At 34.0% G+C, this 25,011-nt stretch overlaps 2 protein-coding genes across 4 annotated transcripts in view; one reads left to right on the forward strand and one right to left on the reverse strand.

Annotated features, from left to right (window-relative positions):
• Positions 1-25,011, forward strand: part of LOC115882916 (probable JmjC domain-containing histone demethylation protein 2C) — a 459,323-nt gene that overhangs the window by 125,468 nt on the left and 308,844 nt on the right. For both annotated transcript variants that reach the window (XM_030901184.1, XM_030901185.1), the window contains exons 5-6: positions 10,358-10,442; positions 15,258-15,355. In XM_030901184.1, the coding sequence (XP_030757044.1) occupies positions 10,358-10,442; positions 15,258-15,355 (183 nt within the window). The remainder of the gene's footprint in view (positions 1-10,357; positions 10,443-15,257; positions 15,356-25,011) is intronic.
• LOC115882919 (cyclic GMP-AMP synthase-like) lies at positions 468-19,601 on the reverse strand. 2 transcript variants are annotated; one of them, XM_030901188.1, is made up of 3 exons: positions 19,428-19,601; positions 2,558-3,772; positions 468-834 (listed from the first exon to the last, which is right to left on the reverse strand). In XM_030901188.1, the coding sequence occupies exons 2-3, from the start codon at positions 3,747-3,749 to the stop codon at positions 599-601; spliced, it is 1,428 nt and encodes a 475-aa protein (XP_030757048.1). In that variant the 5' UTR covers positions 3,750-3,772; positions 19,428-19,601; the 3' UTR covers positions 468-598. The 2 variants fall into 2 exon arrangements, with proteins under 2 accessions (XP_030757048.1, XP_030757050.1); XM_030901190.1 differs by lacking the exon at positions 19,428-19,601 and adding an exon at positions 9,796-9,886.

A 25,011-nucleotide genomic window follows, 5' to 3' on the forward strand; every position in this document is an offset into this window, starting at 1 on the left:
ACATAGTAGACATTTTATTCACAATTCGAACAGAACAACTAAAATACTATTTTTGGTTCATCCTATGCGTCGGACCGAAAACAAAACTAAAATAAACTTGGAACGCTGTGTACACGTCGAGCAACGGATGTAGACTGACCCAAGTCTACAAGACAGGCGGGGAGCGGCGCGGCGGGAGGAATTTTGATACGGGCGAAGAGTGGGTCAACTGATATATTTATATTCTTTAAACTGTGGACGTACTTTACAGGGTGTCCCATTTTCATTGTATTTCTCAACGAAAGTTGCGGTTTTCCCAGTAGTTGACTACTTTTTGAAACAAAAGATGCTATAATTTATAATTATTATATTTATAATTGTTATTATCCGTCTTAGTTTCTTAGCTACTGTAAGATGCAGCTTTCAAGGTGTCCTAATGTTAAAAGTAGGATTTACTGGAACAAAAAATTAAATAAAACATGGAGAGAACACCTAGTTAAAACAAAAACTTTATAAGAAAGAAAGGTACAGACATCACCTAAAAACTTTATACTATACTATGGTAAATATTGGTAAATAATATTGTATAAAATACTTAGATAAACAATTATTGTATATTTTATCTATTTTGATTGTTTGAGTTTCGCCTGGAATTCGCAGGTCTATTTTCAGGACGGAGTTCTTCATTTTCTTCTCTAAATGCTCTGTATAAAACTCCACCAACGGCACCAGCGATCAGTCCTGCAGCCGCTATAGTTCCAATTTGCCACCAGGAAGTACCGCCACTGCTGGTACTAGTGCTAGGTTGTTCTTGATCACTCGCCGAATTTGATTGGTCCCTTGTCGATGGCGTTTCTGAGAAAGTATTAATTTTGCTGTTAAAAAATACAGGGTGTTTCAAAAAACATGTGCCATCTCTCGTGGGGAGATTCCTCACGCAAAAATAAGATTTATTTTTCATATCAACATAAGTCCGATTCTGCTTTGTTTTGTAGCTACAGAGTGTTAAATGCGACATATTTTAAAGCTAAAAAAGTTTCGAAATATTCACCAGGGACGTGCATATGAAAATGCTTTTCGTGAAATAGTGTAAGCAGTTTAATTTCGATTAAAAGTTGTATCTTCATATTTTATCGATTTCGGTCTCCTTGACGAGATAAACGCAATTTTATTAATTTTCCTTGATCCAAGTCTAATAGCGACCTTTAAACAAATTTAATAGCGTTAACTTGCGAAAGTTTTAAATAAGTACTCATTGATTCCTCATCAATAAATCATATTTTACGTGAGGAATCTCCACACGAGAGATGGCACATGTTTTTTGAAACACCCTGTATATTGTATTCTCGGTGCATCTTTTCTCGATAGTTTATTTTTTGGTTCATTTCAATAGCTTTATTTTTTTTGGAGATATTCGCTTTTGAAGAAGACACTAACATTTTTTGTAATTTTTACATTAAAATTAAAACCATGCCTTTGCTTTTGGTACTAGTCAACAGATTTATGAAATAGTGTTTATGATTTATCCCTGTTATTGAAAAATCATATTATTATTGTCTGTTGGTGTGTAAGTGTCAAAAGTCAAAATCATTATTTCGAGATAAACAACATTTTTTGTTATACAGGGTGAGTCTTAAATATGTGCAAATATTTTCAGGGCTAGTCTTTGAATAAGAAGACTAAGGAAGGAGCATATCAAAAATATTAGGTCCACCGCGATGGGACTCAAATATGGCCGACTTAAATTCCGGTTTATCAGTGCCGTTCTAATTTTATTTAAAAAATGTAAAACTATGTAGGGTAGACGTAGGGTAGACTCAATAATTTTTTTTTATTTTACGTTGTGAATAAATGTTGGTAGTTATTAAAATTATTATAAAAACATATTATTATAATAAAAATAGATAAGTTTTAATAATTATTTATTAACACAAACATCCGATACGCTACTGAAGCAGGTAAGTCAAATTGACGTATCTAAATTCTTTGACAAGTAGTAAATAAAAGCAAAAATGCAAGAAAAAAATATATAATTAGTTAATTTAAGTGAATTTCATAAATGATCGGTTTACTACATGTATGTATATTATATAGTCACTTACTAGCGAAAAGTTGTTCCATTATTTCACTCGATTTTTGCCGAGATCTACCGCACGCTACACAACCAACTATTGTAGAGACTTTTTCGATAAATCGCGATAGTGTCACTGTTAATTTAAGTTCTGCCACAATTTCCATCTAGATTTACTACCTTTATACAACTATCAGTAGTAGAATAAATAATAAACAACATAAACAACAAATAACATCCACAAAATTTTAAATCAAATTCAAATGTGTCAAATGAATCATCAAACAGAACTGTCAAGGATCCCCACCCTAGAGTCCTTTTTCCGCCCACCATGCATGAATACATGGATAGCATGTGGATAGCATTATGTTCCTTCCTTAGTCTTCTTATTCAAAGGGGCTTGTAGATATCGATGAAACAAAAATAGTATTAAAAAAATTTCTGAGGTCGAAATATATCATCCCGAAAAATATTTGCACTTATATCGAATTATCTATAATTTACTACCTAAATTTCTAAATATTGACACCCATCCGGATGCTTCTTCAGGACACGGTAAAGATGCTTGGCTGACTCCACACAACATTTGCGCTTGACTATCATTTTTAAATACGTTATATTCCTCTGGCGTTAATATTATTGATGCAATGATACAAGGATCGGTCTTATAGCTTTGTTCTATCTTTCGAATTTGTTTACTTATTCTATTATATTCATTTTCTAGAATGTCTTTCCTTACCATTCCTAACAGATTATTTTTACGGTTCCAATAATAAGGGATTTGTCCAGATTTTAGGCATTCTTGATATTCGTATAACAAGGGCATAAATGCCTCGCTCAGCGACCCGGTCCACTTGATATTTTTCAAATTATTTAAGGCTATAGTTTTCAAGAAGTAACTGGCCAGGAACCGGTGGTCTAAGCTGTTTCGCATCTTTTTCAGTAATTTCAAAGAGGGCTTCAATTTTTCCTTCCCCCATATAAGTATGGATTCTTGTGCTTGAAACGACGCTCTCCAATATCTCTGCGTTTCATTGTATTTGGGCACTATAAAAAACTCCCATTTTGACGTTGGATTATCGATATATCCTCCAAGGGGCCAATCGCCTTTGTTAAAAGTAAACGAAGGTACGAGATCTACGTCTATATCTCCATATTCTCCACGGATCATTAGAGTTAATGCAGGACCAGACTCTGACCAATAATTTGTTTTAACCTCGACATTCTTCTCAGCCAGTTTTGGCAAGGCTTTATAAACAAGACCTTTTAGCCAGTTAAGAACTAAATTGGTTTCCACAAACCCATCTTTCATAAAGACTTTAAGGGAAGGGCAAAACCCGTCCTTGATTTTTAGCCATAACCAGCCAGGCTTATTACTTGGACACAGCCTAACACAACCGCATCGCCTTCTCTTACAAGATACGCAAATGATGGTTGAAAGGGATAGCAAGAGGTCAATATCGAACTCGTTGGGTTTCTCAATCTTCAGACCATCATAGTAGCTGCCGCCAAAGTAATTTGTACTGTATAGTGCCAAAAATAATGGGTCTATAGCTTTCATTATACCTATCAATAGGTCTAAAACTGTAAGCAGGTGGCGTACATTGTACTCTTTCTGATTTTCGTCTAGAGCGATATACTTTGAATTGATCAGTTTCAACACTTCCTCCATGTTTGAGTAATTTGGTTCGGTGTTCATTTATGCAAAGAATCCGGACAAATCTGTAACCAATCAGAAAACCAATATTTTAATTTTTTAATAAATCAATCAATATTTAATTACAAAAAACGGGAACCTTAAAATTTTCATGTATTTTAAAGTTTTATATATTGTGTTTGATTTTTTAGCAATTTGTAAGTTGCCATCTGTCAATGAGGAAGATGCATATATTTTATTTTTCGCCAGAAACTCCAGGACATAAATATGTGTAAATGCAAAAAAAAACTTTTTTCTTGAAAGCAGTACCACAATTTTATAAAACGGACCATTAAAATACTATGGATAACGCAAACGACGCCTCGCGAATTGAAACGATATTCTATTGGTCTGACGTCACCCGCCGTTCTCGTCGACGCGCGATGGCCAGCAGCAGCCAGACGTGTTCCGTTTATGTACGTATTTAGGTGGCGTACTAAGACATTTTTGTTGCTTTTAGCGTTGATTGAAGGAGCTTTTTATGCTTTTTTGTGCAGTTATTATTTGTATGTGTTGTGTGTTCTGAGAATTTTTTAAGTAATGGCAGATTCCGGGTTTGTAAAAGCACAATCAGATAACTCAAAAAGTCGATGCTTTTATGTTGGCTGCTTTTATAAATACAAATTCCCAATTTATTGGTGCTGAATTACGAGGAAAAAAACAGAGAGGTATGTAACATTTATTCTTTGTAGTACTGAGAGGCATATTTAAGTATAAGTAGGTACCTACTGTTACGAACTTTTATATAGTTATAGATATTAATGTTATAAACTTATTTTTCAGAATCAGGTAAGGAAACGTATGGAGATAATGCTGTAGGTTATGAAGAAATGAAAAGAGACAAAAATATTTGTTTAGTACGTGGAAAAATAACTCCAGAGCATAGCGTGAAAAACAAAGTTTTTTTTATATATTGACACCCCCATACCTTTGTTATTTTTAAAGATTGTTTTTTTTACGAAATTATAGAAAATAAATTGTTTATCAGTAATGAAAATATTATACAAGGTGTCCCATAAGCAAACGCCAAAATTAAAAAATTGAGCTCTGCCTGTTTTGCATTAAGGTCTGTTTCTAAGGAGCTTAACTTGTCAGTGGGTAGAGCTGTTTATTGTGCACTTTTTGAGTCGCACCTCAGGTATGCCCTTCCATTCTGGGGTACGTGTTGTGCGACTCAATTTGACCGCATTTTCAAGCTCCAGAAGAGAGCTGTTCGATATTCACTAGGACTAAACAGCAGAATTCATTGCCGGAGCTTTTTTAGAGAATTAAAAATATTGACTCTTCCTTCCTTATTTATATTTGAATCCGTTTGCCTAATAAGTAAACATGTATCAGCTTCTCAAGAAAGGCCAGCTCACACTTATCCACTCAGGAACGCGGAGCAAGATCTTTATCTACCTACCCCACGCTGAGAGTTAGTTAAAAGTTCAATATTATACAACTCGAAAAAAATGCACAATCACCTGCCATTTGAAATCAAATCCATAACATCATTTTTTTCATTTCGCAAAGCATTGAACTCTTATTTACTATACAAGGCTTTCTACGCCGTAAATGAATTATATTTGAATTGAAAATCGAATTTGATCTTGAAAACACTGGTCTAATGTTTGCTATTGCTATATTTACTAATGACATTGAAATTAATTTATTTAGAGGTCATTGATATTTTGCTATAAACTGGCTAAATATTTTTGAATATTATTTTAATTTTTTTGTTCTTTGACATTGTAAACATTTATAAATGTTTATTTTAACAATAAGACTGACAATATTATTTATATAATGTTTCGTATTATCTTTTGTTTGTTTGTGTACCTTGTTTTTTTTCTACTTTGTTAATTTACCTTTGTCTACAAATTGAAAAATTTTTTGACAATAAAGGCATATATTTATTTATTATGTCTATATATTTCTACGTAAAAAATGTCTCTTGGTAAAAATATCTACGAGCAACCGCTTTCAAGATTTTTGGAATGGAAATAGTCAATATACACACACCGGAAAAATCTAGGGATATCATTTTATTAAAGTTAAAAATAAATGTTTTGAATAAACAACCGCATATTTGTAGGCCGATTCTTTCTACTTCGATTGAAACGAAGTAGTCGCACTAGTTATTTCTAAATTTGGGATATTTGCAGAAGTGTTTGTGCATTTTTTGTCAAATGTATAAAAAGCACCTAGCATCAATTGTTCGAATTTAACCTGTACTGGCTATGTTTTTATGATAACTGGCCAGAATTCATTCAAATAACTCTGTTTAGTATTAAAATAGAGGGCAATACCTTAGAACAGGTCTACAAGTTCAAATATTTGGGGTCCTGGATAGTTAACACCTTGAACAACGACGTGGAAATAAAAACCAGAATAGAACAAGCGAGAAATGCATTTTTAAAAATGAAGAACGTCTTCCAGAACCCCCGATTGGACCTAGAGTTGAGAACTAGGCTCGTTCAGTGTTATGTTTGGTCAATCCTATTATACGGAGCAGAAACATGGACACTGAAAGTTCAAGAGATGAATCGCCTCGAATCGTTCGAAACATATGGATATATCGAAGAATGCTTAAAATTCCATGCACAGCCCATATCACAAATACCGAAGTCTACAACAGAATAGGCAGAGAAAGAGAATTGCTCAATATAATAAAAATAAGAAAAACATCATACTTAGGGCATATATTGAGAAATGAAAAATACCCCGTCTTACAATTAATAGTTAAGGGTAAAATTGCAGGAAAGAGAGGTCTCGGCAGGAAGAAACTATCTTGGTTGAGAAACATCAGAAACTGGACTCACCTAACTTTTGAAGAACTTATAAGGAAAGTCGAGAATCGTGAAGATTTTGCCAATGTGATCGCCAACCTCCACGAAAGAGACGGCACGTAAAGAAGAAGAAGTATTAAACGACATTATGGAGCGTAGACATCTTAACAGAGACGAAATGCTAAGGGACATGGGTACACTGTAAAAAAAAATGAGTGAAATTTCACTCAGATTTCACTCAATACTTTCTCAATTTCTGTCCACACCCGATTGAGTGAAATTTCCACTCTACAGAACCGAGTGAATCTTCAATTCTCAGAGTGAAAAGCACTGAGTGTTTTCACTCAATCGAGATTAGACGAAAGACTCCTTTTTTTACTCATTATTGTTTACCTTGAGTAGGATTTTGATCGATTTTGATAATTTATTCACTTTAAAATGAGTGAACTCACTAAGTGTTGAGTTCAAGACACCTTTTATTGAGTGACTTTTACTCAAATTTGTGTTACACTTAACTCGATTAGTACTCATATCTGAGTATTAATTTCACTCAGTATTGAGAAATATATTCTAAATTATTTTTTTAAAAGCTATATGTAAGCTAACTTGTTATTTTATAACAGGTGGGCAGGTGCCTTTCAAAGGTAAGTTTCAGTTTAGGACATGGTCTCGAACATGTCCATTTCCTAAAATTCACTTTTGGGAGGCATCTGGTCACTTGTAATAAAATAACAAGTTAGCTTACATAGCTTTTAAAAAAATCATTTAGAATATTTCGTTTTTTTTAACAAACCAAATAAAAAACTGTAGAACCTTCAAAAATATTTTTATTTGTCATTTTTATTTGACAAAAAAACAAATAAAACCAAATATAACACTATTATTATAATATCAAAAACATTTTAAAAAGTTTTCAACTCTTTTTGGAAAAAATACAGGAACTTTTTAAGCTAGATGTCTAGAAAAGTTGCATCACATCGCAAAAATCCGCTTTATTAAGAGCATTCGTCAGCTCGGCTACCAACATTCTCGAATATTTCTAATTTCTAAACTAACTTTTAATAACGAAAATCCTCCGGAAAATCCAGATACTTTTCCTCCTGAAAATTAAAAAAAAATGTTATTCTGCCAAATGTTCCAGTTCCCAGTTCCAGATTGAGGGAAAGTACCTAGATTTTCGCTACGCTAATTAGTCCAGGAAACATCCGAGCATTGCGGCAATCAGTAGACGCAGTCGAATTTGAATATATGTTAGGCGGATTTCTGCGATGTGAAAAAAAATGTTCTTAACATAAAACATATTTAGGAGTTATGAGTTCGTATTCGCTTCACCACGCCACGCGGCCACTGTCACACTTTACATCACACACACATACACTATGGACTTGTAACCTGGGCACCTTCGAAGGAACAAGACAACCTACGACTCGAACAGATAATTAAAAACTGAGGAACAGGGAAATAGCTTATTCGGTATCGAAGAAGCGCGTATGACGTATGATTAGTAATGAGCGAAAATACTCTAAACTGGGTGATTTCACTCAAATTTTTATTGTGTAAAAAACATGAGTTTTTAAGTGAATTTTTCTATTCCATTACTCAAAGATAGGGGTTATAACTCGAACATGAGCTTATTCAATAGCTATTGATTAAATAGAGATCATATTTGAGTAAAATGATGAATTTACTCTATTTTAGATAAAAATGTACTCAATTATTTCACTCAAAAAATTCACTCCCTGAGAAATATGTGTTCACTCAGGCTGATTTTTTACAGTGTATGCTTGAAGCTGGAATGCGCCAAATCGACGTAGCTAGAGCATTAAATACAACGCAAAGTGTAATATCGCGATTAAGTGCACGCTACCGTGAAAGTGGAGATGTTGCTGAAAGACACACAAGGCGACATCGCATTACTACCCCTCAGCAAGATCATTTTTTACAATTAAATGCTCGACACCGACCGACTCTTACAGCACCAGAGCTTAGTTTAATTCTCCAGGAGACACATAATGTAACCGTTAGTCCTGACACTGTTCGCAATAGATTAAGAGAGGTTAACTTAAGAAGCAGACGCCCCTGGAGAGCTCAACCCTTAACGAGAGAAATCGAGAGGTACGATATTTGTGGGCTCAAGATCATGTTCAGTGATCGAATGAACAATGGGCAAATGTTCTTTTCACGGATGAGTCACGCTTTGGAATTCATCCAGATTCGAGAAGGCTTAGGGTATGGAGAGAACCGGGAAATCTTATTCGGTTGGATCATGTTCAGGAAGTGCACCCTTATCAAGGTGGAACAGTTATGGTCTGGGGAGGAGTTCAGTTAGGCCGAAAAACCGATCTTGTTTTTCTTGAAAGGTTTCTAACAGGAATCACATATCGTGATTTAATTCTTGAGCCTGTCGTGTTACCATATGCCATTGATTTTGGGAGAAACTTCATTCTCATGCATGACAATGCACGGCCTCATACAGCCAGAGTGGTAAGTGAGTTTATCAATGCTCATCAATTAATCTTACCCTGGCCGGCACAATCTCCTGACCTCAACCCCATCGAGCACGTATGGGACGCGGTCCAAAGAAGAATTTTGAGAATGGGTATGCCTCGTGAAACTCGTAGGGATCTGGTTCGGGCCGTGAATGCAGCGTGGCAGGCTGTATCTCAAGAAGAGATCGACAACCTGATCAGGAGCATGGAGAGACGATGTAGGGCTGTAATGAACAGTAGAGGAGGCCATACCCTTTATTAAGTAAAAAGGTTTTATCTTTTTTTTTAATGCACAGTTTAGAATTAAAAAAAATGTGTGTATTTTTTTGAGTTCAATAAAAATCAAGGTAAATTTGAAAAATTCGGTAAATTTCGCATTTTTATTTCCAATACGTCCTGTAAACTATTTGTTTATTTTAATTTTATTATCATCAGAAATGCAAATAATAAAATTACTGACGATGGCTGGATAAAATTGTAAATATCCCTAGACTTTTCCAGTGTGTGTATGTCATTATTGACAAAAAATAAACATGTTGATTAGATAGTTATTTTACTGAAATGGTAAATTGAGGAACTTTTTATTTTTTTAAGCTCAGAACAAAAACATAAAATGTAAAAAATGCAATTACTTGAAGATGTCTATATTGATAGGTACCTAATTGAGATTATAAAACAATTGAAGGATTAGGGAAATACCAGGTAAGTCAAAATTTTTGGCGCATTTTTTTTACATTTTATATGTTTTTGAGGGGATTTTATTTTTACTGGAAATAGTTTATAACTTACCAATATCTCACAAAAAAACAATAGCAATCAATGCAACACGTATCATTTGCACTAAATATTATTGAACAATAGCGTAGATACCAGAATTTTGCGAACTTATATTTTATCATTAAATGATAACATTTCATTAGATAAACATTTTTACGAACAACGTTAGTACGACAATAATCTATACGGGGTGTCCCAAATTTGCTGATGATGAATTTAATCTCCAAAACTATCAGATATACAATGAAGGTCAAAATAAAGCAATGATTCGCAAAAAAATTACGTTTTGAAATTTAAAAATATCCCTATGCTTTCGAAGATTCTCAGGAAAAAAAAACGAAATATTGTAAAATCGTTTGTATTTTTACTGGCTTTAGTTGAAGAGATATTATAAAAGAAGTGCAGATAATATACAGAGACTTAACAAAATATTAATAAAAATAGAAATTACTGTAGAAAAATAAATATGAAAGAAACTAAATAGTTTTTGGACGTTTCGACTATTTTGCAACTTCGTCATTTGTTATCCCTTATATTTTGGTAATTTTATATTTACTGAAACATTTTTTTGCAGGACCTGACAGTTACAGATGACACTGTGTTAGAGGAGCACAACGAGGACCCCGCTCTGGTCCAGATGCGACTTATTGGCGATGGAGGTTAGTATATAAATATTAAGTATACAGGGTTGTTCACCACATACGACACGGAGTATTGTAGCTAAACGGTTAGATTTTTACAAATTGTAAGTTTGGGGTTCGTTGTAGGACCATTAGAGCTACAATTTAAAATAATTTTAAAAGATACAGAGTGTCCCAAATATGTAAAAAATATTATAGTTGTATTTTTTTTAAATGGAATACCCTGTATATTATTCAATTTTTAGATTCTACGAGTAAAATAAAGGTAAATTTGATTAAGGTTTATCACACTTAAACTTTACCGTTTTTGAAATATTTTCAATTTTGTGAAATTGCAGTTAAAAATTTAAGGCTTCATTTCTCCAAGGGTATCAGAGTTTTTAATACTACATATTTACTGAAGATTATTTATTGATCAGATATTGTGTTGCAATAATAAAAATTATACTTCCTTATACAGAATGTCCAAAAATTTATATTAAAAAATTACTAGCTTTAAACGACAATAACTTGTTTAATTTAAATGGAACACCCTGTATATTTTACGTGATTCAGATGCACAATTTAATTGTCTATCAAATTGTACTATACCATTTTTTACCTACCTCTTCAAGTTTTCGAAGAAAATGCATTTTTTATAATTTAGACCTCATTTATCATTATACCCATAGAATATTGACATTTTAGATTTTTTTTAAAGTAACATATATGTTCCAAAATAATATTCAAAAATAGTAATATTGCAAGCCCTTTTGTTACAAACAGCAAACTATTTAAATCTTTCTAAAAGAGTATACCTATTAAATATAATTTCCTCCGAAAAATTAGTTAATTACATACTATTTTCACACATTTATTCTAAATAAATGTGGATTTGACTCGGAAATCAATATAATAATAAGTTACGAAAATGAACGTCTCTGTTATAAAAATAAGCATTCGTCAAAAATTAAAATAAAATTTATACTGTCTAATACACACATGTTCAAAATTCAGTTTTTTAGTATTTGGAGTTTTTTTTTAATTTTTAGTATTGATTAATCAACGTAAACAGTCAATTAATGTAGTCTGAATACTAGGATCATATTAATTGGACCTTTTTAACAAATAATATTTAAACTTTTTTTTTAAATTTTTTAATGAAATAATCGAACTATATTGACAATATTAGTATCTGTACTCTTTGAAAATTTGTTACATCTTTAAAAATAATCTAAAATGTCAATATTCCATGGGTATAGTGATAAATGAGGTCTAAATTATCAGAAAAGGCATTTTCTAGGAAAACTTGAAGAGATAGGTAAAAAACGGTATAATATAATTTGATAGTCAATTAAATTGTGCATATGAATTAAGTAAAATATACAGGGTGTTCCATTTAAATTAAACAAGTTACAGCCGTTTAAAGCTAGTCATTATTTAACATAAATTTTTGGACACTCTGTATAAGAAAGTATAATTTTTATTATCGCAACACAATAAAATTTGCTGTTTAACACCAAAGGTTCCAACCCTCAATAATAAGCAACACAATATCTGATCAATAAATAATCTTCAGTAAATATGTAGTATTAAAAACTTTGATACCCTTGGAGAAATGAAGCCTTAAATTTTTTACTGCAATTTCACAAAATTGAAAATATTTCAAAAACGATAAGGTTTAAGTGTGATAAACCTTAATCAAATTTACCTTTATTTAATTCGTAGAATCTAAAAATTGTATAATATATAGGGTGTTCCATTTATTTTGGCACACTCTGTATCTTACATTACACCCCGTATCTAATATTTTTAAATTGTAGCTCTAATAGTCCTTCAACGAACCCAAAACTTACAATTTGTAAAAATCTAATCATTTAGCTACAATACTCCGTGTCGTATGTGGTGAACAACTCTGTATACAGGGTTGTCCCTCTCACGCAGACTCTGCTAGAAGGTATGTGACTTACAAGACTGATCTTGTCACTGCTTCGAAGTTCCGATTGTGACTAAAGGTGTACGCGCAATGAATCGGTACCAGTCCGGCGAGAAACGGCGAAGGCGGTGACTCGACTATCGTAGATAGGTAGAGGTAGGAATCTGGCCTCTACAGGCCGAAATGTTTTAGTGGACGCCGGCGGACGGTACGATGGTCGCAGTCGCTTTTGCTGGTCGGTCCGATCCGATGCAGTGCGCGCGGAGCTTAAAGGTACGCGTCCACTAATCGGCGTCGGACGGACGGTACGCATCGGAAAAATCGGATGTTTTTTGGGTCCTGCGTTTACTACCACGGACTATTGGAGTCGGTATCAGCATCTCTCGCTCTCCGCAGTTAGCAAAGTGGTGTTGAAGCATAAGCGTTATGTCGCTATTGAACGAAAAAGATTTTTGGATTTTGATTTCGTCTTTGGAATCCCGTCCGGAAATGCCGAAGTGCGGTCGGTTCGATACCGATAGGTGAACGCGGTCATATTCAAATAATGTAGTTAATTAAATAATCCGATTCATCCAATGCGTACCGTCCGTCCGACGCCGATTAGTGGACGCGTACCTTAAAGAGACAGCTTTATCTATTTGTCAAATTACATAGAAACCAACGCCAACCCAGCACAATATTTTTTCTACTCGTAATAAATTCCTTGAAATAATAATTTCTGAAAAATGTTTAAAACGTAACTCGCTATGGAAAAAAATATTGTTTTATCTTCTTCTTAAGGTGCCGTGCAGATTCCTGCGTAGGCGTTCATCTTTTTCTTCCTCATCAGATGGTTCTGTTAACTGCCGCGACTTGGAGTGCTTGGAAGTCCTGTATGCCTGTCCAATGGCGAATATTTCTCAGCCAGGATAGCTTCCTTCGTCCTATTTACATCCAAAAGCAATGGAGGTAGGCAGTAAAAGTAAATAAATTTCATTAACTAAATAGAATGACTTTTTAGGACCATTTAAACTTCTCATGCAGCCATTGTTTCTTAAAGTCAGGAACATTTAAAGAAAACATGAAAAACAAGACAACAAGAAATCGTGAATGTTTTGTAAGCTATAAAAATATAAATATTGATTAGATTTGTTTATTTATTATTGATGTTTTTAATACTGGACCTGCAAATCTTCACTTGAGCTGTCTAACGAGTTTAACAGTTTATTAATAAAGTACTTTTCAATATTAAACTCCATTGAAAAGAAGAAACAGACGTAAAAGCATAGAATAGGTACATTAAAAATGCATAAAAGATAAATTTTATAATAGAGGTATTGAAATTTAGAAAACGTCAACATTTGACGTTTCCAGTATTTTACCCATAGACAAACAAATAAAAAGAGACTGACAAATACCATGGTAAAGAGTGGGACCGCGTTCCCGTAGCGCAACTCTAAGCAAAGAATAACAATTTTGAAACCAATTAGCAGGACCATGGCAGGACGTACGTCTTTATTGCTATCTTTCTTTATTATGTGTGCTTTATATGAAATCTTTCTTTTTATAGGTATAAAACGTATCGTAAGACATTATCGCACATTCTGGCTGGCGGAAAATTTAAATTAGCCATTATTAGTAGTATTCTTTCATTCTGAAACTGAAAATTTTCACTTAAACTGATTTATTCCCTATACCACGTAAAGGGAACGTGGTGTAGGGAATAAATCAGTGTAAGTGAAAATTTGCAGTTTCTTTCAGAACGAAAGAATACTACTATTATAAGGGAAATTATAAAAGAAGCAAAAAGTGTACTGTTTTATTAACATATTTATTTATACATAAAAATAAATAAACTTTTTATAATATAATAACAAAAAGTAACAGTGTTTATTCCACCCACCTACCAATTTTAAATGCAGAAGAACTGACTGTTGCAGGAAACGATCGGCCAATTTTTTTAAAGGGCATTAAAAATCTCATTTTCGAAAAAAACTGCCTAATTGCAATAACAAAGTGAATATCCAAGCAAAGAAGACTTTACGAGAATCATGATCCTGAACCATTTTCAAGTTCAGTTTTAATCCTAAAACAAAAGTAAAATAGGTATATTAATAAAGTTTCTGACACATAATAACTATAAACCAGCTATAAATTACCTACCAAAAAAATGAAAAAAAATAATTGTATTAATTTGTTATGTTAAGAGAGGTTCGAAATATTTTTGACACTACTACTTCTACTTTTTTCTTAATAAGATGATAAATATAACTACTTACTTATTTTACTGGGTGTCTTTAACATATCTATCAGAGAAAGGGGGCACCAATACATATAAAAAATAGATGATACTGGTTCCTGCAGCAAATAAAATAACAAATAGTATAACCTAAAATTATAAGTAACAAAATATAAATACCTATATGGAACAAAGGAATTTGTTCCTTATTTATATTCATAAGTCAATAAAATGGAGAGTTTAGAAAAAAAGGTAAATCACCAAAAGAAAAATTAACAAACATGACGAATTGTCATGATGTTGCCATCTTGGTTGTCATGATGACGAAAACGAAAGGCGATTGTTCTAATTTAGAAATTACGTTTTATATGGCCGCTTCTTTCTCTCTTGTTATATTAGAATGAGATAGTGGGCCCAATAGACGCAATGCGCAGATCAACATAAGTAGAATGAAATTTTGCGTTCTGAGTTGCGCTACGGGAACGTTGTCCCTCTCTTTGCCAGTCTCTTTTTATTTGTTTGTCTATGATTTTACCAAACTGTTCCGTATCAAACCGATGTTTTTCAGGAACCGCTCTTTACCGTAGTTTACCGGTCTGGTTCGCCTGGTTTTGCAACGGAATACAGCCTAATATTTTTGTTGAAAAAATCTAAAGTTAGTGGGCTAGTAGACAATATATTAATATTCATTTTTTTTCAGTAGTGGAATCGATTATGCGAGGAGAAAACGTGGGCATCACACCGCGAAGATCCAGGTCGTCGGCTCTGCTACACCAGCAAAACACTCAACTTTTACAGGTTCGTATTAACACGTTTTCTGGCTTACTTATCAATAACGAGTGATTACATAAATATATGTATAGATAGAAAGGAGTTAACCAGCGTTAAACCGTCAACTGATGCTCAAAACATTAAGGAGTGATTGCTTGTTAAAAATAATAGAGTAGTTTATTGTATACTCCTAGAGCTATAGCTAGACGCTAGACCACAGATTAAACACATATTTATCAGTAAGACTTAACTGCAACCAGAAAAACAAAACAAAGATGGATAACTGACCGATGAAATCTTGGATTTAATGGATGAAAGGCGGAATAACAAAAACAATGCCGCTAAATATAAAGAAATACAGAACCTGATTCGACGGAAGATCAGACGGGCCAAAGAAGACTGGGTCCGTAGAGAGTGTGAAGCCATTGAAGAGTATGAGAGAAAGTATGATAGCTTTAACTTGCACAAAAAGATCAAAGAACTGACTGGAATGGCGAAACATAAACAACCGAGAGTAATAAAGGATAAAAATGGTACTTTAATCATTGATATTAAACAACAGCTGCTTCGTTGGTCTGAATATATAAAAGACCTTTTTTACGATAATCGTCCGGACATGGCGCCCAGTTTCTCAGAAGCCACAGATCCTACCATTTTGCGAGGAGAAGTATTACACGCAATTAAACAGATCAAGAGTGGCAAAGCGAATGGTCCTGATGAACTTGCAATCGAGCTTCTCAAACTCATAGATGATGAAGCCATTGAAATTTTGGTTAATCTTTTTAATGTTATATACACTACGGGCATTATACCAAAGAATTGGTTAATGTCTAGTTTTGCACCGTTGCCCAAGAAACCCAATGCCAAAGAATGTTCCGACCATCGAACAATTGCCATGATGAGTCACACACTGAAAGAAAAATTCTATTATTTATAATAGAATTTTTGCTAAGGTGGACTCAGAAATCAGTGATAACCAAGCGGGGTTTAGAAGAGGCATGGGTTTTTAGCATAAATGTGTTAGCACAGAGGTGTATTGATATGAATCAGGACCTGTATTTATGTTTTATAGATTTTGAGAAGGCTTTCGATAAAGTCATAGACTAATTGAAATCATCATAGACTAATTGAAATACTTAAAGGCATGAATATCGATAGCCGAGATATCAGGATAATAGCAAATCTTTATTGGGGGTAAACAGCGAAGGTTATAGTGGACGACCAACTTTCTGATGAAGTAAAGATTTTGAGCGGCGTTCGTCAAGGATGTATACTTTCTCCGCTATTGTTTAATATATAAATAATTGTGCGGTGGAGACATCAACTTAAAGCTTAGATTAAGAATGCTAAGGGGTTACATATTTGCAACTCTACTCTATGGTTCAGAGGCTTGGACACTTAAAAAGGCCGAAATGGAGAAGCTTGAGGCATTCGAAAGATAGTGTTCTCGGCGTATGCTGAGGATGACAAGGTTACAAATGTAGAACTGCGACGCAGAATTCAGAAGAGGACGAAGAGGTTATTAACACTCTTAAAAAGAGAAAACTTGAGTACTTTGGACACATAATGAGAGGACCTAAATATGCCCTGCTGCAGAACATAATCGAAGGAAAGATAAAGGGCAGAAGGAGCCAAGGAAGAAGAACATCATGGCTCAAGAATTTGAGAGAATGGTTTGGAATGACTTCAAACCAGTTATTCAGAGCAGAAGTTAAAAAAATTAGAATTGCCATGATGATTTCCAATCTCGATTAGGAGATGGAACCTGAAGAAGAAGATCAGTAAGACGGCGAAACTAAATAAAACAGGATGCATTCGGTCCTTTTAAATATCTTATTTAAAGGGACCGAATACAAAGCGCATGCGTATGATTATCGCTACAAAAAAGATGTCACAGATTAACTGTTATTTCAATTTGGACTACATTTTTCACAATGGATTCGAGAAAAAAAAACAAAATCGGCCTTTCGTCAACGCCGGTTTTTTGTCAATTGTCTACACCGTTATTTTTAACAAGCAATCCCCCCTTTAAGTTTATCGCGTTTGTTTTGAATCACCCTGTATAAAAAAGTCGGTAAGACCCAAAAGCGAACGATAAATTTATCTATTAAATTGGTGAGATGGCTTTGCTATCTATTCACTTTATCAATAAAATACAATAGCCAATTAGAACGGGTTATTTTCTGTCAATAACAAGTTAATTGATATATTGTCAAATATAAAAAAAAACATATGTAGATATGAAACATATTTTTATCTGTTTTGATCAAAATATTTATTATTAACACTTCCAAATATTTCGTAAAATATTTCGGGCATAGTGTAGAGGGTGTTTAACGCTTTAAACTTTTAGGATAAAATAAAAACACAATTTTTCAGCCATCTTCGGTACCCCAATATGTTACTCAACTTTTACATAACCAACTGCCCTTTATTGTTGACAACGAAACACCCTTTAAAAGTTGTTCGAATTAGTTTTCAAAACGTCTTGTATATCGAGAAATAAAAACAATAAATACAGGATATCATAATAATGAAACACTACATAGAAAAAATGTACCTATTATGTGAAAAAAAGCGGTAATTATTGGGAAAACTGGAAATTGTCCGATTTTCACCAAAATTGGTATACACCCTATTTTGAGGTCGTAGATTACGAATATGAACTTTTTTTCTGGCGGTCTCTTACCGTTTTTCAGAAAAATCGAATTTCTCTTAATTTCTCATATTTTTAAAGTTTTCTAGCACATATTTTGTTAGGTATTCAATAAACAATGATATTTTTGCTATTTTCTGTTACTTTTTTAACCAATTCTGTATGCATAATAGAGGCAAATTTGCTAAAATAAATTTGTAAACAATCTGAAAATGTTTTTCAGATTGTTTACAAATCATTTAAAGCAACGTTGCCAATGCTAAACCTAAATTTAGCGTGTTTTTTTCGCTCATTCTGGGATTACGAAAGGCGGTTGCCAGAAGAACGGCTCCTCCCCATAACTGCTATTTTACCAACGAGATCTGACTATTTATAACGACGAAGTTGCACGAAAGATTTTTGATTGCATATGGTTACAACTTCCATGCGGAGGGTGTTAATCTTTTGTTGTTATTATATCAAAAAAAGATTAACCCCTCCGCAAAGAAGTCGAAACCAATGCAATTAAAATTCTTTCGTGCAACTTCGTGGTTATAAATAGTCTTTATATAACTTCTTTGGGGAGGAGGTTAATCTTTTTTTTAATATAATATAAAAAAAAATAACCCCCTCCGCATAGAAGTTGAAACCAATGCAATTAAAACTCTTCCGCGTAACTTTGTGGATATAGGTATATGTATTTAACTATTGTCAGATCTCAAAATAGGTAATTTATTTAAAATCTCTAATCACCCGAAAAAAATAGAAGATATGGCAACGTTGTAAATTTTCAAATTTCTAGATTAGGTCTAGAATTAGGGCTCTCTCATTACATAGGAGAGAGAAAGAAGGATATATAAAATGTCAAACTTCCATCTGGTCTCAATTTTCTTTGCTATTTTATTAAAAGTGTTTTTCAGTAAAATTTTGGACGTTTTTCTATCCCTATTCAAGTGTGGCTTTTAGATAAACTATAATGAAAATATAGTGAAATTATTACTTTATAGGGCCGAAATAAAGAAAAATTCTATGTTGAAATTATTTTTCGTTTTTCTGAAAAACGGTAAGAGACCGCTAAGAAAAAATTCTTCAGATTCGTAATCTATACGACCTCCAAATAGGGTCTATACCAATTTTGGTGAAAATCGGACGATTTCCACTTTTCCCAATAATTACCTTTTTTTGGCACTTGTTTATTTACAAATTTACACTCTGTACAAACAAAACAACTAAATAACACCATTGACACTAGTCATGCAATCTATATACCATAAAAACAAATACAAACGGAAATTACATAATTACCTATAGAGAAAATCATAATGGATCACTATAAACACAATAAAAATAAATTCAGAGGAGCACGTGTTTATATTATTATACCTACAATATTAACCTCACACTAAATATGTGTTCCAAATACATAAATTAAACCCAAAATGAATGAAAAATAATAAGTCTTACCTGCTGTTAATGCACAACTTTTGTCTGACGTAAGACAAACACGAGGATAACCTCTTTTCTGCATTTTTTACTTGTGCTTCGTTCGAGGAAATAAGGAAGATAAATGGCCGCCGATTGCTGATTCACATGCGACATGCGACGCGTTTCGGCCAGGCTAGACGATTTTTACGCGCTGTACCGCGCTTGCGTTGATATCGGCTTCTGGGCAGGGTTGCCAGAGCAGACGCAGCGAAAAATATAAAGCTGTTTTATGGTTACTTAATTTTAACCTTTTAATATTAGCCCCGTTATGCTCCGAAGCTACAATGAATGTTAATAGTTATTATTTCATACTGCATCATAAAACAAACAAACCTTTACATATTTTAACATTTTTTACCGTACTGAAACTCTAAAAATATTTTTATACCGCCTACGAGATTTGGTATGTTAATATATGACATAAAATAGGATTGATTGACGTATTCCATTGTTTCGGTCACTTCCTGTTTCACCGGAAATGACTACAACTTTTGATTTTTAAATGGCACCTTCGGTATTTTTTTACTTTATTCGAGAGAAAATGACACTCTGAATAGAATAACATATGTCATATGACACAATTTCGATATTTTCGGGTATGGTTTATTTGAAATAGTATGTATTATTGAATAACGACAATTTAACTCGAAATACCAAGTGGGTGGTACCTAATTATTCGTAAAAAATGCTTTTTCCAAATATGCTAATGAGCCACTACTGCTTCTAAAACCACCATTGACGTCGTAAAATTTGTAAAATTCTTAAGGCTTGTTGTAGACAATTCTCTGAAATGGGACATGCATATCGACGCTTTGTCGAAAAAATTGAGCTCTGCCTGTTTTGCATTAAGATCTGTTTCTAAGGAGCTTAACTTGTCAGTGGCTAGTACGTGTTGTGCGACTCAATTTGACCGCATTTTCAAGCTCCAGAAGAAAGCTGTTCGATATTCACTGGGACTAAACAGCAAAACTCATTGCCAGGGCTTTTTTAAAAAGTTAAAAATATTAACTCTTCCTTCCTTATTTATATTTGAATCCGTTTGCCTAATACGTAAGCATGTATCAGCTTCTCAAGAAAGGCCATCTCACACTTATCCACTCAGGAACGCGGAGCAAGATTTTTATCTACCTACCCCACGCTCAGAGTTAGTTAAAAGTTCAATATTATATATATAAATTCGGGTCAGAACGTCCTACGACGTTGTCCGATGCCTAACTTCCACCCTGTGCGATTTTCCCATTGATCTTCGGTCACATTTTTCTCGCTCATCGACCTTCTTATTCCTTCCATCCATGTTTTCTTGGGACGTCCTCTCTTTCGTTTACTAGGTGGTATCCAATGAATGACTTGTTTTGGAATTCTTTCATTGTGCATTCTCTGAACATGGCCGTACCATATTAATTGTTTTTGTTCTATATCATTTACTATTGTTCCCTCTATTCCCATCTGTTGTCTAATGTCTTCATTTCTGATCTTATCCCTCCGTGAAATTCTCATTGCTCTTCTAATCGCGTCCATTTCTGTTGTCTCTAATTTCCTTTTATTCCTTTCAGTGAGTCGCCATGTTTCACATCCATAGAGTAAAGTTAGTCACATCCATAGTAAAGTTCAATATTATACAACTCGAAAAAAATTCACAATCACCTGCCATTTCAAATCAAATCCATAACATCATTTTCTTCATTTCGCAAAGCATTGAAATCTTATTTGCTAGACAAGGCTTTCTACGCCTTAAATGACTTATATTTTGATAATCGAATTTGATCTTGTAAACACTGGTCTAATGTTTGCTATTACTATGTTTACCAATGACATCGAAATACATTTATTTAGAGTTCGTTGATATTTACTATAAACTTACTAAATATTTTTGAATCTTATTTTAATTTTTTTATTCTTTGACATTGTAAACATTTATAAATGTTTATTTTAAACAATAAGACTGACAAGGTAATTTGTATAATGTTTTGTATTTTCTTTTGTTTGTTTGTTTGTTTACTTTAAAAAATTAAAAAGAACTTAAATTTTTTGACAATAAAGCGTCCAGATGTCTATGAGCGATAAAACCTTTAACAGAGGATTGTATGAATAGCATAGGCTGGAAATTGGGTATAAGACAACAACCAAAATCGTTTTATATCGACTAATTTTAACCCAAATTTCATCCCTGTACAGAAAATAATTGAATCTACCGACAAACCGTTAGTTCCGGCAACGCTGCTCGAACCGCGACTCTACACCGCTCGCCAGTCTTGTTCCCCCCGCACCCCCCGCGTCCCTCGCCTATATCGCGCTCTTCGCCAACAGCAGCAGCAGGGCCCTGCGATCGCGCCGCCACGGCAGATTTTCAGGAATCGGGGCGGCCATTGCAGCTCTGCGTTAGCGCGACTACCAATTAATAATTATTGTCAAACCGTTTGTTTTCTGACTCAAAACTTCACACCCCTTATTTTTGGAATACCACTGTGTCGTGGGTACGTCTCGCGAGTGCGTGATCGATTCAAACAAGAAGAGAGGGGAAGATCCAATGAAGCCGGATTGTGTTGTTGCTCGAAAACTTGGGAAAAGTGTCTATTAGTGAGTTTGTTTGTCCTCTTGAATCGGCGTTTGATAGAGGGTAAGTTGATTATTACTGTCATTTGCTTCCCTTCGTGTTGGTTGGATTCATAGTTCCTAGCCTATTGTCGAAACAATGGCTGTCTGTGTTCTCTCTCTGTCTCTATCTCGTTTCATTCACTCTTGGAAAGTTGCTTTTCCTTGATAGCTCTATCGATTTTAAAGTTTTCCGTGGATTTAGTCGTTCACTTGCACTACGGATACCGTGTTACTGCAGATCATGATTTGAATTTAAATCAGTCTCAACAGAAATCTAATTATTGTTCTTTATTTAATTTATTATCATTTTTAATAATGGTCGCTTTAGGTATTTCTTTCTTTGTTTTTCCTAATATTTGGACTAACCAGATTTACCAAAATAATATTATCATTTATGAATTTCGATAATAAATTTAACAGGATAATATCATCCTAGTCAATCATTTTCAGCTTTATTTTACTGTTCTGCCTTCTTGTATATTCTTCTTTAGTTTTGTTATATCTTGTGTACTAATGTTGTAGTCCTAATTTAGATTAGAGCGTCTTCTTAGTCTTTTTGTGCCATTATGTTATTTTGGTACTCTATTTTTTGCTTGTCCTTCTTGCCAGGTGACCTGCTCATTACCATGATATGAGGGATTTAGTTATGAAGGTCACGTCTGTTATCTGGATCTTCTGTCTCATCTACTCTATCCTCTTTTCTTATTCCTAGCATACATCGCTCCGTAGCCCTTGAACTACCTAGAGTTTCCTGATGAATTCTAAACAATGTCCAAGCTCTTTAGAATATCGCGAATTCCTAGGAATCTCTTGTTCCTGTATTTGGTGCTGTGGGTGATCGAATCACAAAAGAAAAGAGGGGAATATCCAACGAAATAGTGTTTTTGCTTGGAATTTTGGAAAAAAATGTCTATTAATGAGTTCTTTTAGGTTCTCCAGGTAGCGCAAATGTATGTGTGGTATAACAAAGAATTGGATATACATCACGAAATTCCTCAAATGCCAACGAGCAGATCACCTAATGAAGACCAACCAAAGATAAACTACCAAAATTATCACAGTAGGTGTAAAAAGAATGCACCGAGAAGACGCCCTAGTCTAAGATAGGAGATCTAGGACATTGGAAAACAAGCAAAAGCAAAATGAAATGATTGCAAATGGAGGGGAGACATCATCTTAAATAAACAAAGCTTTCGAATTGACCACAATAGTGTATAGATCAATTTTTCGTAAGAAATAAGTGAGTAATATGATTAAAGATAGACAAACTCATCATCCTCTAAGACTTGGAAGGATTACTGGATGAGATTATGAATAAACTATTGCAACTGGACTAAAGAAATTTTGCAGTACTGTGATAAAGAAGCAACAGTGATGTTTTCAGAACAGTTTTCGAACAGTAATTGAAATTCTAATTACCAGTTCACAAAATGAAATTAAGTGAGACGTCACTCTGCAGGAGATGTTACCAGGAAGATGAGATAGTTCAACGTATGCTAAAGGACTGTTCAGACCTTAGTTCAATGAGATAGCCCATTCTAAGAGATTAAATGAGGTAGGCTAGACGCTAGACGATGTATGACTTCCGATTTATGATGTGTCTTTAGGTACAATGAGGCCTAAGTAGTGATGTAATCGAGGATGTAATCTTTTTGATGGGTCAGTTCAAATTAAGAAGGTTGGAAGAAAACAAAAGATGTTCAAGATAGATGTGTAAAAATTCAAAAAGAAGGGTTCTTATCCAAGACAAGTTTAAGCATAGTGAGCATCCAGCTAGGATGATCACTGAAGGATACAATGGAATATATAGTTCATACCAATTAAACTTTTAGTCACGTGATTAAGCTTGACCGGCACAGCGTTGCCCACTTTTACATATTTTCTTTTAATCAAAATATTTTAGGAAACAAAAATAAATTAATTATAAATATATAAACAGTTATTATTTACATTAACTCACCTCCTTAACAGCACTTAAAGGACACAAAGGGCCATTACTACCGCTTTCCCGTTCAAAATATTCTAATAAAGTTGCGATGAGTTTTTTGCATCGACTATTAAGTTATCTTGTACACCAAGAGGTTCTAAAAAGAGCGATGTTCGACTGCAAGGTCTGCTAGTAAACGTTTTTAAGCTTAAATTATCACAACACAATTCATTTAAACCATCAGCTCGCAATACAAAACTAAAGTGTCAAAACGAATGATAGTGTCAGGAAAGAAATAAATAAATGTGATGTGGGGGCCACTTGACATTTTTTACAGCAGAGTTACCACCTGAATCCCTAGCGGGAAATTTAAATTCCAGTTAGTCAGCTGGGCGCCGAATATGTCCATGGTTGGCCTACAACGAACTTAAAAATCGCGTCCCCGATTACGCAACTAAAAGTTTAATTGGTATCCCTTATATACTAGCATTCTTCATATTACTTGGAAATATGGTCTTGGAGTAACTAGATAATCGTGTGATAAAAGATCATACGTCTGAAAACAGTACTTCCTGAATAAATATGTTTAACAAAGATCTGGAAGATTGTCAAAAACGACATTCCTCTATCTTAGCGAACTCTTGATTTCGTCATGTCATCGGTTATTCATCGTTTCGTATCGATTATCTCACGCGAGATCGCTTCGAGGTCACAAGCGCAACTTAAAATTCCACGAAAGAACTCGAAGCTGGCGGCTCGAGCCATTTATATTACAACGCTTTACTGATTTTTTATTCGTTTTTTTCTTCTTTTTTTTTGCGCCAGGCGAGGCGAACCGGTCCCAGCGTGCGGTGCATGGCCTCTCCGTCTTTTTACGTAACACAACTCGTATCGTTGTTATTTATAGTTTTGTTTATTTACCGGCGAAGACGGAGGTATAGGTGCGGCGGCTAAGTAATCGAGAAATCTGCCAATCAAATGGGGACAGGACATCGTTAATTTGCAGTGGGTAATTTTCCACTTTCGATAGAGAGCCTGAGT

Source organism: Sitophilus oryzae, unplaced genomic scaffold, assembly GCF_002938485.1.
Source record: "Sitophilus oryzae breed Bouriz unplaced genomic scaffold, Soryzae_2.0 scaffold_179_pilon_pilon, whole genome shotgun sequence".
NCBI classification, from domain to species: Eukaryota; Metazoa; Arthropoda; class Insecta; order Coleoptera; family Curculionidae; genus Sitophilus; species Sitophilus oryzae.

Coding starts and splice junctions, on each gene's coding strand:
- LOC115882919 (XM_030901188.1), bottom strand. CDS start 3,749: ATGAACACCGAACCAAATTACTCAAACATGGAGGAAGTGTTGAAACTG. Junction 835..2,557: donor GTCAATATTTAGAAATTTAG/GTAGTAAATTAT, acceptor ATACTTTCTCAG/AAACGCCATCGACAAGGGAC.